The sequence below is a fragment of the Meriones unguiculatus genome, chromosome 19 (assembly GCF_030254825.1).
Source record: "Meriones unguiculatus strain TT.TT164.6M chromosome 19, Bangor_MerUng_6.1, whole genome shotgun sequence".
Taxonomy (NCBI): Eukaryota; Metazoa; Chordata; class Mammalia; order Rodentia; family Muridae; genus Meriones; species Meriones unguiculatus.
Window position 1 is genome coordinate 30,616,242 of NC_083366.1, and position 12,276 is coordinate 30,628,517.

Consider the following 12,276-nt stretch of genomic DNA (forward strand, 5'->3'; position numbering starts at 1 on the left):
AGAAATGGAAGACAAAGAACAGGTTCTCTTAGCAAATAATGGCCCTCGAAGGCTCATAGCATGCTCAAAACTGAATGCATCAGAAAAGGAATGCACTACAAAACAGCTTACACTCTGAAGCAGAAGAACGGTGATGTGATAATGAACCACGGACAGCAAGATGGACACAAAGACAGAGAATCATTAGAAGCCAATGGGTCAACTACATTTGTACACCCAGCATTGAACAGCGAGAAAGACTGTCTCCAACAAAGGCAGAAATCAAGGAGCAACACCTGAGGAGACTCTCCTCCAGTCTCCACATGAATGTCGTGTCAGGTGCATACTTGTGCTCTCTCTCACACACACATGCAATATACATACCCCGAGATTAAAATAAGAAATGATTTGAGTTTCAGTATAAGATAAACGACTAATGTATTTTCAAGCCTTCTGACAAACGAAAGAAATGGCATGGAATTTTCTTTCTTTTTTGTAAACAAGGTCTAAGTCATAAAGCAAACAGAACTTATCCTAAGTTGGGTTTCTAGATCTTGTACAAATGGGGAAAGAAAAACCATGTATATATCACATTAGCATTCAAAGGCATAAAACGTGATAGCAAGAGCAGTGTCTTTGAGCCTAACTGAAAAAAAATATAAAATTATGTATATTTTGAATTTTTCAGAATGCTTTTGATGCCAAAGAGAAAAATAAACTCATTATTTCTCAGGCTCGTGTGATATTGAGGAAGGAGAAAAGCTGACAAAGGTAAAGTCTGAAAACAGAACACAGATCTATGAAAATGGGAACCAGTGCGCAACACTCTCATGCATGCATCAAGTAGCAGAGCACACTCTGGGAGAAGTGTCGGCAAAATAAACAAGCCAAGAAGAGAGACTGAGGTTTGGGATTGGAGGGTGAGTGTGAATCCAAAGTTTCCTGGGGTAAATTAACTCAGAAAAACACAAACAGAGAGTAGTGCAACGGTAGTGTACAGTTGAGCCCAATTAGGCTTCTAGTGGCTGCTCCCTTCAGTTTGAGGAGCGAGGATTTATGGAGGACAGAGAAACCACAGTTGCCAAAGGACAGTGAAGAAAAGGGAATGCCAGGTCTAGACAGTTCATGACTTAACAACCAGATAAGCACATAAGAAATTTTATACTATTCAAAAAATTTGTGGATACATTGTTGTATCTACAAAAGGCAATAGAGATTGGAGATGTGGTTGAGGACATTGGTAGAGTGCTTGGCTAGCCTGCATGAAGCCCTGGGTTTGATCTCCAGCACTGCTTAAAACCAGCTATGGTGGCACACATATCTGGAATTGGAGACTACAGCATCAGAAGTTCAAGGTCATCCTCCACTACACAGTGAGTTAAAGCTTGCTTAAGTCATATAACACTCTGACTCAAAGAACAAAAGCTAACAAAATACTCAGAGTAACCTGAATCATAAACATTACAAGACGTCCCTATGCTGTTTTGACTTTAGTTATTTTTTTCATTCATCAGTTTATCACTGAGTGCATCCAGTACCAACCTCTGTAAGTATTTGCGCTAGCCTCTGTAAGCTCTTGAGGAACATCAGCTCTAGTGCTGACACAGGCTCAATCCTCCTCTGCTTTCCCTTGACCTCACACAAGTGGCATGCCAGCGCTTGGCCTTGCCTACTCTACCTTTGAACGGAAATCTGATGGTAGGATGGCAGGAATTCAGAAAAGCAGAACATTCAGGATAAGCTTCCCTTTCCTGAGACACAAGGACCAGATTGTTTTAGATTCAGGAAGTTCCTCATTGTTGTTTTAGATTGGCATTGCATATGCATAAAGATATATTTTACAAAGTCCAAGTCTGAACACAAAAACCCCATATACCTTACATACACAGTCCAAAAGTAATTTGATTTACTTTAATGTATAATACACGTGTTTATTTATTTACTTGCTGTGTATGCAAGTGTACATCACAACATGTGTTGTGAAGGTCAGTGGACAACTTTGGGAGTTAATTCTCTCCCACTATGTGAATCAGGAATAAAACTCAGGTTGTCAGACTTAATACTAAGTACCTTTATCTGCCGAGTCATGGTGCCTAAAGGCTACTTCATACAATGTGCTAAATAACGTTTTACATGGAATACTGATAGTATGTTACAGATGAAGGGGTACAAGGCTTTCTTCTACTAGACATTGAGTAAACTATGCAAAACACTGCATTCTGGCTGTGAACCAATACATAAAGTCACCCACCCAACTCTCTACTTGTAGTGTGTTGTTGGTGACAAAAATAGGGCCTAGGGGACCACTTACCCTCAGTTATCCGTTGCTTGTCACTGCTCTCCAAGAGATGTGTGTAAAATACAGTCACCACAATTGCCTATGTCAGATCAAGTCTTCACAGCTTCATACATTATCATATCCACCCCCATTTCCTCTCTAACTCACCACAATCATTCCGGAACAGTCTCCTCCTAACCATGTTTGACTATATGCACAGATGTAGGGCCTTCTATAAGTACATGGGAAATTCAAGGAAGGGAGGAAGGAAGGAAGCAGCTGCTGGGGAAGTGACATGTCTATAACTCCTTTGGTAAGCAATGAGACTCGGGCAGCACCTTCACCCTCTATCTGAAAATTTGGGCTGGGTTGATCTTGTGCTGGTCTTGTGCAGGAAACCACAGCTACTGCGAGTTCATGAGTATACCGGCCATATGCAGGGGTTCCTGCCACACTAACAGTTCTGGAGATTATCTGTGTTGCAGTACACATAATTCTCAGGTCTCAGCCTTGCATCAATGTTTAAATAGACAAGGCCCTTCCTTAATAGGGCTTGGAGAAAAATTGACAGTCATAAAACAGAGAAAGTTTCCATGCTATATGCTCAGGTAATTGTTACCTCAAGAATCCAGTGGGCTGCAAACAGCATATTTGCTATTGCTTACCCCAGTGTCCTTTGTAATATACTGAAGAAATTTATTTATTTTTTTCTAAAACTATCTAGAAAAGAGAAAGAACCACCATAAGATAATCATGAAGGAGGCCAATAAGGCAGAAGTAGAAACTGTGCAGATATAATAACTACACAGGAAATCCCTGCCCATTTGAGGACTTGTAGTCCTAACGAGGAACAAAGTACATGCTAGAAGCCGTAGTCCTATCATCCATTGAACAGTCTAGGGTGCATCACCCATGACTGAGCCAACCAGGAAACATCCCCGTCTGTAAGCCAGAATCCAACCAGCCTTGCTATCCCATCATCCTTAGCACTACGGCTAGAAGTGAACAATGGTCTTCAAGTAACCATGGGAAATGATTATAAAATCACTCAGCTACATGTTGTGTGTGAAGCAGGGCACCTTTCATTCCTCATTTTAAAGTAGTTAAAGAACTCTTTCATTGTAAGAACCATTTTCTAGGAATGTAATTTCCCATCCATCTCCTCTATCTGCTCTAAGAAAAGCAGTCTGAAGAGGATAAAGATGTCAGGAAACATAGTAGCTTTGAATATTTCTTTTACCTCCTTTTTTTTCACATTAAAGAAAGGTTCTGTTTCATTTGGAGTCTTTTTTTGAGGGATACCCCCACCTGCTACATATCATCTTGTTGATAAGATACAACGAAATACAAATGCCTTTCAAATGAGCTCCACTAATTCTCTACCTCTGCCTTCCTAGTGGAAACTTACATATTTTGTGCAAAAAAACCCCAGAGCTACTGTGAGGAGACAGGAGCTCCACAAGGAGACCAACAAAGCCAACAAAACAGGGCGCAGGGGCTCCTGCAGAGACTGATGCACCAACCAAGGACAATGCATTGAGAGGACCCAGGCCCCTTGCTCAGAGGCAGCCAATAAGCAGTTCAGTCTCCATGTGGGTCCCCCTCTGATGTGGCTGAGGAGTGCTTAATTTTTGAAAGGATCAAATCTAAATTTAAATTTTGACAATAGCTAACTACTAAATTAGGAACCTTTTTATTAATACTTCATTTCAAGCACTTGGAGTAAATAGCTTTACAAAATGCATTTTATAGTTTCCTGCATTCATAAGGGATTTCAAGACAAAGCATGGTTTATGAGTCTTGACCACCCAAGACTATTGCATAAAAACACCACTTTTACAGACCAGAATAACTACAGATCAGGGTAAGGACACATGACTGACAATGGCATGGGCTATTAGGGTATAAAGAAGTACTGGCCCTTTGGTGGCTGTCACCAATGATTTTCTTTTGAAAATGTCCAATGCTCTTGTGATTGATTTACTGTTTTGTGTTTTAGAGGGAAGGAAATAATCCCTCTATTATCCCATGATGAACTTTCTGTGAAATATAAAGCTTTGAATCAAAAGCTAATATTGATTGGTTCACAAGATAAACTATATTCTGTGTGTGCTCATGAATTTATACCCTCAGAATCTATGTGAAAGCCAGAGGCAGTAATAGGCATCTGTAATACTAGGGCTCCCGTGTGGGTGGGACAGAGCTGCAGACAGATCCCTGATGATCCCAGGTAATGAAGAAATAAGGCAGAAGGTGAAGACTGATGTCCAACTTTGTCCTATGACCTTCACATACACACGTATGTACGCACAAACACACATATCATACACACACATGCACACACCACAAGAATTTTTTAAAAGCTAGAACCACTGTCTCCAAGGGAATAGTCTTTTTCTCTTTCTCTGTGTCCTAAGAGTTGAGGTGGTCTCCCTCAAGTAACTGTGATTTCTCCATCAGCAACAGTGGATCTTGAAAAAGAACCTAGTCTCTTTGATTCAACATGTCACATCTAACAATGTTATCAAGGAGGAAGTCTTCACAGGGTACCAGAGGCTGAAATACTGTTACCCAAGTGGTGGAAATATTACCTCTAGACTATGAAGAGCTTTAAAACTCCAGGAAATCATTAACTCTGATAACTTCAGAGTGTTTAAAGCTGCCTGTGTCCAGGAACTGAAATATTGCATTTCAAAGCTCTAGCAGCTGAAGCCCTGAGAACTTGGCTCTGCACTGGAGGGGAGTTGGCAGGATTCTCAAGTTAGGACTCTTCCATCACTGTAAAGCTGTGCAGGTACGGAGTACTCAAAGGACTCAAAGGACGATGCTCAGCGGAAGCCCACCTGACCCCTGACTAATGGGCTGTCTTTCTTTAGCTGACTCATGCTCAAAAAAAGCACTGCAAGAGCTGAGATCACCTACAGCAACGGTTCTCACCTGCAGGTCATGACCCTTTTCAGGGTCGCATATCAGATATCACATATCAGGTATCTACATTACAATTCATAACAGGAACAAAATTATAGTTGTGAAGTAGCAATGAAATAATTTTATAGTTGGGGGTCACCACAACATGAGGAACTATATGAAAGGGTTGCAGCATCAGGCAGGTTGAGAGCCACTGGCTTAAAGAGGAGCCTGGCCATGGAAACACTTCACTTTGACCCACTGTACTTGAACAGGGCAACCTGCTATCTTGTTGACGAACTATGGCCTCCTAGGCACAGCCGTACATTGTCATGGTTTAAACGTGCACTGTCTCCCACAGACGGTGATATTTAAATCCTTAGATCCCAGTTGGTTCCCCATATGAAAACTATGACAACCGAAGTAGGAAGAGAGAGGACAGTTATATGAGAGTCTGGGGACAGGGAGGAGGGGGAGTCACTGGTCAACGGTGAGGGATTTTCAGAGTTCATGCACGGAACGGATGTCCTACTTCATAGACAACCTTCGGGTGTTTATGAAACCTCTTTAAATACACTATGGTGCTATATCATTTGGGAAGCTAACATTCCACATCCACCCAAATGTCCTGCATCTCTGAATTCTTTTGATTACAAAGGAAAAAGTAAGAATTCTAAAATCTAAAGATTTTGTCAATTGAGTGTGTCGCGAAGTCATCAGTATGAGGAGGAAGAAGAATCCCAGCTCTTTAGTTGACGTCAGGACTTTATCATTAGACTTATTTTATAAATGTAAGTGGACAAGGCTTTGCTAGATCTCTGCTGTGAATTAACCTTCCCTGGAAAAAAGTTTCACCCATCCACCCTCCCCGACACACACACTAGCCCTTCTGCAAGGCTGAGTAATTCACCGTGACATCAGTGAATGTGGAGTGGTGCAGGTCCAGAGATTAATTGTTATTTATCTTGTGCTATCTTTAGCATCCTTAATAGCCACTCCTTGCCCTCTGCTGTGTCTGACTTAACATCCCTGTAACTAACAGATAAAACCTCTCATAATGTAGTAACTTAACAAATCCCTTGTTTCCACCAATCCGAAGGCTGAGTGTCATTGGATAGCTCTGAGGCCTATGGCTGAGCTTTCCTTATTCTGCTGTTAATTCATCTACTCCACTTTTCCACTAAGCGTTTGGGAAGTGTTCTGATTCGCAGCTTTCTTAGTTCTGTTATGATACAAACTTCGTGAAACTGCTTCTACATTGGAACATGGAATTTGGGGTAACCTAAGTCTGTGTTCTCAGGCCATGGTCACTCATATTTGGCCCTAGAATGGATTCTTTTCCTCTTTCAGGAGTTCTGTTGTTGTATCAACACTCTTAGGGGACAACTAAGAATAGTAGTGGCTCAATCAGTAAATTAAAGCATACTCAACCAATTAAGAAGAAAACACAAGAAACACTGAACATGCACACTCATTTTGTCTTTAAAGAACAAGAAACAGGTAAACAGGAAAGAAAACTGCACACTTCAAGGTAAAAACCAGGAACATACCAGAGGATGCTTCCAGTCTTTCTAGTCTGCTGATCAGCCAGTCGAGGGAGCCAGAAAACTGAGCACAGTTTTTACGATTTCCTCTAATTAGAGCCGCTGCAAAAGAAGAACTCACATTAAGGTGATTTTTCAAGTTCAAGGACCAACGTAAGGTCACAGGAGGCATAAAATATGGGATGGAGAAAACAAAGCACCTCCCGTCATTATCTAAACCATATGCAAATGCAACTAGGAACACATTTGCGCACATGAGACTGAATATTTTGCAAATGCCGTAGCATCTCTGGGAGAGGACTGAAAACTTCTCATTAGAAGGCAAACAATTCCAGAAAGCAATGCTCCATACCGGGAAGTGATAATGAAGAGTAACAGAAACCAGCTCTCTGGAAGTTTCCCCTCTTGGATGCTAACACACATTGCTTTTAATTAGCCATCAGACTGAACTATTTGATCTCTCCAGAGCCCAATTTTCACACGCATACTCCGAAGAAGTTAAGAACATATCGGATTTCCTGAGACAAAATAAAAGGACCCACAACTAGCAGCTATGATTATAACAGGTGTGCTGGGAGAGGTAACTAAATGAAGCATGGGGAAAAGATGGCAGGGCCAATCAGTAATAAAGTCATAAGCCACTCTGTCTGTGGACCTGTCTTTATTTAGAGACTCCCAATCATATAGAAGACAGAAATGGTTTAGAGAAACCTATTTTAACTTTGCCTAGCGTTGTGATTTCTCAACTTCTTTAACCGAAGATCCTTTCTCATATGAAATTCTGAAATGACATTTATTTCCGCCCAGATTATATACTCAAATAAAAAAAATCATTTTTTCCCATTAAAAACTCAGCAGATTCAGTTCTGTGACAGCAAGTCTAGTAATTTTTTTAAACAAGAGTTCTATGCTTACACCTGTTAAGACGGTTCAGAAACAGTGTAAATGCTCACAGGTGCGGGAGACATTTTTGAACAGCAGGACGTTTAAAGGCAGAAAATATGTCCCCAGCAGGGAAAGTCATTATTCACTGTCTAGTCACGCTAGGAAGTAGATTGAAGGACTGAAGTCTGAGGCTCTTGCCTCGAACCTATTGCTTAAGAATGGGAAGGTGAAAAGCCCATGGTTAGACTGTGCACGCCACCCTTAAAAGATGCCCTTCACATCTCCTTCCAAAGTAAGTCAACACATAAAAATGATTCCTGCTCTGACAGAAAGATAGAAATACACAAAAGGACAAGAAATGTTCTCTCCCTCTGCCTAAGGGGGGACTTCGGAGCCCCAGGAACAGGATAAAGAAAGTGCACACAGTAACCAAGCTTGCCAACCCTCAAGACCCATATATGGTGGAAGGAATGACTGAGTCCTGCAAGTTGTCCTCTGACCTCCACATGTGTACCCTGGCATGCCCATGCCTCTCCTACCAACAACATACAATGCATACGACATCGTAAAAAAAAAAAATCAATGAAAAACAATGGCATCCTTATTCATCATGCTAGTCCTAGGATGACGGTTCTCGTGTTCAAAGTGCAGTGTAGGTTTAATGTGAGCGCAACATTACAGTATAGAACCCAAGACAGCACTCCTTCCTAATAACAGAAAAACACAAGTCCAGCCACACGCGTTAACTGCTGCCTCACTGGCCCTAATCTCTAAGGCTTTTCATCTTCCACACACGCTGTGTCCCCTAGGTTATTTAACAATTGTTGACATCAGAGTACTGGTCCCTGTGTGTGGCTCTCTGAATGCAAGGGAGAATAAAATGTGAACAGAATACAGTGTCTTGTACGTCTTCCTGTGCTGGACTTTAAGTTCTTTTAAATCAAATATTCTTCCTTATTAAACCTCTTCACAGCACAGAAAGCTTACAAGAGAAATGATTTCTCAGCTGCACAAATGGATAATTGGTTGCTAGTGTAGGCAACAAGAATATTGTTGTGTTACAGTACTTAAGTAACTGTAAATTAGCTTCTGTACAATAAAAGCATTCCAACTAAGCTCTTAAGAAGCAAATGCAAACTCATGGAACTAATTTTTATGAACGTTGAATAATTGAGTCTCTTTAAACGTTTATCTAGCCAGAATGTGAAAGTAAGCATTATTAGTTCTGTATGTTTGTGTCTGTGTCTATGTCTGTGGAAATCAGGGCTATGTCATCCATGTAGGTATGGTACTTGTTGCTAGCTTCTAATTCACCACAATTCTCAATCCTTGGCCTCCTGAGTGCTAGGGTTGTAAGCGTGTATCCACATACTCAGCCTCATTACTGGAAACCGATCTTTAAAAAAATTATCATTAGGTGCTGGTGAGCTGGCTCAGTGGATAAAGGCACTTTTTGTTGAGCCTGATGACCTGAGACTCACACAGGGATCCCAGGGACTCACAGGAGAGGTGAGAGTTGTCCTCTGATTTCCACATGTGCACTGTGGCACATGAACCCACATGTGCTCACATGAGCCCACATGTGCCCACATGCACACACAATAAACAATGCAATAACAACGTTCTTATTTTATCACATGATTTGGTGGCTTGAACAAAACATCCCCCATAGGATGATGTATTTGAACCCTGTCTCCAGCTGCTGGTGCGATTAGAGGAGGCTCTGGAGAGGTGTCTTTGTTGGAGGAATATGTCACTAATATGGGCTCTGAGAGTTTATAGACTTGTCGTTTCTGGCTGGGTCTCTCAGCCTCATGTTTGCAGCTCATCCTCCTGCTCCGTCAGCCATGTCTGCCACTTGCTGCCATGTCTTGCTGCTGCGATGAACTCTTATTAACCCTCTGGAACTGTAAGCCCAAATAAACTCTTCCTTCTATAGGCTGTCCTGGTCGTAGTGTTTTATCATAGCAACAGAGAGGGAACTAATCTGTACAAATACTCTACTCAAGCTATTCACTTATTTTATGTGAGACCTGATTTAAAATAGTGAAACTGACTGACATATATATATGTGTGTGTGTATATATATATATATATATATATATATATATATATTCTTTACTTAAAAAAAAAAAAGACAAAGTGAATTTCATAGAAGCAGTGCTTTGGGTTATGAGCCCTGTTTCGGAGCTATGGATATCCAGACCATTCTTTGTTCTCTTAGTTCCAGTCCATCATGTCATCATGAGGGCTAGTGGCTGGTGCTCAACAATATGTTAGATTAACAGCCTTTGGGGGACACAAGTCCTTAATAAATTACATGAGGCTTTCTTCCCTTAAAATAGGCTTCACACTAGATGACTACATCCATTTGTGGGGTAACATCAGTGCTCTGAGCACGTTAGGCAGCCTGTACTCAGCAGCAATGCCTGGGAGGTTAACTGCATCAGACACGTGTTCAGTTTACTGTATTTTCAGCTTATGAAGCGCTTGTGAAGACGTGGCTGTCATGCACTGAGGAGCACCTGCCGTATTGTGACATCCTGTCTTCATACTCACATGGCTCTAAGCTTTGACTCAGGCTTTCCCAAAAGAATGACAGACTCGGAGATTTGCCAATGGATTGAAATGTCAATGTCAACCCGGGAAGCTCTGTCACCCATCCACACTAGTCAGCTTGCACTGAGCACGTGATGCATCCCATACACTGATGAACTAGGCAGATTCTGGGAAGCAGCACCGAGCTAGAAGCCCTCTCACTAGCCTCTCCTGCTCACAATCAGTAAATGCACAGCCAATGGGTTCTCCACAGCACAGGCAGCAGGGACTGAGGGAAGCAGACTCACAAAGATTTAAAGAACATTTAGATTACTAGGAATTTAGATTACACTTCAAGAGCCACTAAAAACTGGAGCTGAAGAATTTAAGAGACTTTTAGAGATTGGGACGTTGTCCCTGAGGACGGGGGAACTTGGCAACTCTTTGGGTGATCCTGCCCCAAAATGCTGGAAACAGGGATGTGCTATGCCAAGGACATCAGGAAGGAAGTGCCATGGTGCGACTGCCCTGTGTCTACATGTAGCAACATGTAGCAGCATGGCTTTAAGAAAAAGAGGCTGTGCTGATGTCACCAGGTGCATATAGCCAAGAAAGGGACAGCAAAGAGCCACTCAGATGAAGGTAGTTACTGCCTCATCACAGGAACTGTAAGACAGACGGGCGCTGCTGGGAAGTCCCAATATGCCTGCAAGAGAAAGAAGTTCTCAGCCACAGCTAAGCCTTGGGGATGTCAACCATGTCCTCCTGCACTAGGGAAGAATGCATAGCCATGTAAGAAAATACTAATAGTGCAGTCTCCATCACCATCCACAACAGATCAGGAGCAGCCTTCTAAATAAAAAGCTGCTTAGAAAGATGACTTCCAGGCGATGCAGGCTTACAAACACAGGGCCAAGCCCAAATATACGCAGTGGATTCCAGGATCTATTGGCTTGCAACAGGCTATGTGATCTTCTTGCCCAGCTTCCCAGCCTTCTGAAAGTGTTAAGATAGTGGCTTCATGCCAGCATGATGGCTCAGCAGGTAAAGGCACTTGCTGTCAAGCCAGACACTGTGTTTGATCTGAGACCAACTTCTATAAGTTGTCCTCTGGCTTCTACTGGCAAGCTGTAGCATGCATACACACATGTACACACACATAAACATAAAAGGTAGACGATAGATAGATAGATAGATAGATAGATAGATAGATAGATAGATAGATAGACAGACAGACAGATAGATGGCTAGATAGATAGATTAAAAACTTAAAGAGATGATCTGTACAAGTATGTAACCATTTTCAGAAAGGCAAAATGACACTGTTGGCAATAAAATTAAAGTCCTATGAAACTATCTATGATTGTCATTGCTATTTCATGGAGATGAGACCATAACAAAATGGAAAAACGGGGAAAGAAGCAAGCCTTGGTTTGAAGTACAATGCCTTTCCAGGACTTTGGGGGACAAGACAGGAGTATCTGTTCAGACAAGCACTCCTATGCTGAGCACTTGGGAAGGCCAGGCGCTTGGTTTTCATTGCTTGCAGCCTTTCCCAGTGTCCTGGCATCCAGGACGATCTGCCTGCCAGCAACACTAGGAAAGGGTCTGGAGGCACTGAAGTCTCTAGCTGCTGCATCCTCCTGTGAGAGCCACTATCCATCACTGTGACAAAATGTCAAAGAAAACAGTTTGAAAGGAGGTAAGATTAATTCTGTGTCATAGGTTCAAGCTAGAGTAGGCTGACTCCTCTATTTTTTTGTGCCTGTGGGAAAAATAGAAGCATAGTAGCAAATGGGCATGGCCCAGGAAAACTGCTCTCCTGGTGGAAGCCAGGAAACAGAGAGAAAGAAGGAGGGGATAAGGACAAGGTATGCCTGCCTAGGACACACTTCCATTGGCCCACTTGCTCCCAGGGCCTCACCTCATAGCTTCCACTACCTTAAATGATGCCCTTCTAATGATCAATGTTATCAGCTTAGCTGGATCTGGAATTAACTACAAGGCCAAGGACTAGGGACAACTGTGAGGGATTTTCTTGATCAGGTAATCTGAAGTAAGAAAAGTCATCATAAATGTGGGCAACACTTTCCAATGGCAGCCCAGTTAACTGGGAGTTTCTCTTCGCTGCTATCAGAATCAAGA

General features: G+C 42.0%; 1 protein-coding gene across 1 annotated transcript in view; it reads right to left on the reverse strand.

Moving 5' to 3' along the window:
* The window catches only part of Ryr2 (ryanodine receptor 2), a 533,102-nt gene that overhangs the window by 229,859 nt on the left and 290,967 nt on the right, over positions 1-12,276 (reverse strand). The window contains exon 16 of the mRNA XM_060372656.1: positions 6,715-6,810. Within this exon, the coding sequence (XP_060228639.1) occupies positions 6,715-6,810 (96 nt within the window). The remainder of the gene's footprint in view (positions 1-6,714; positions 6,811-12,276) is intronic.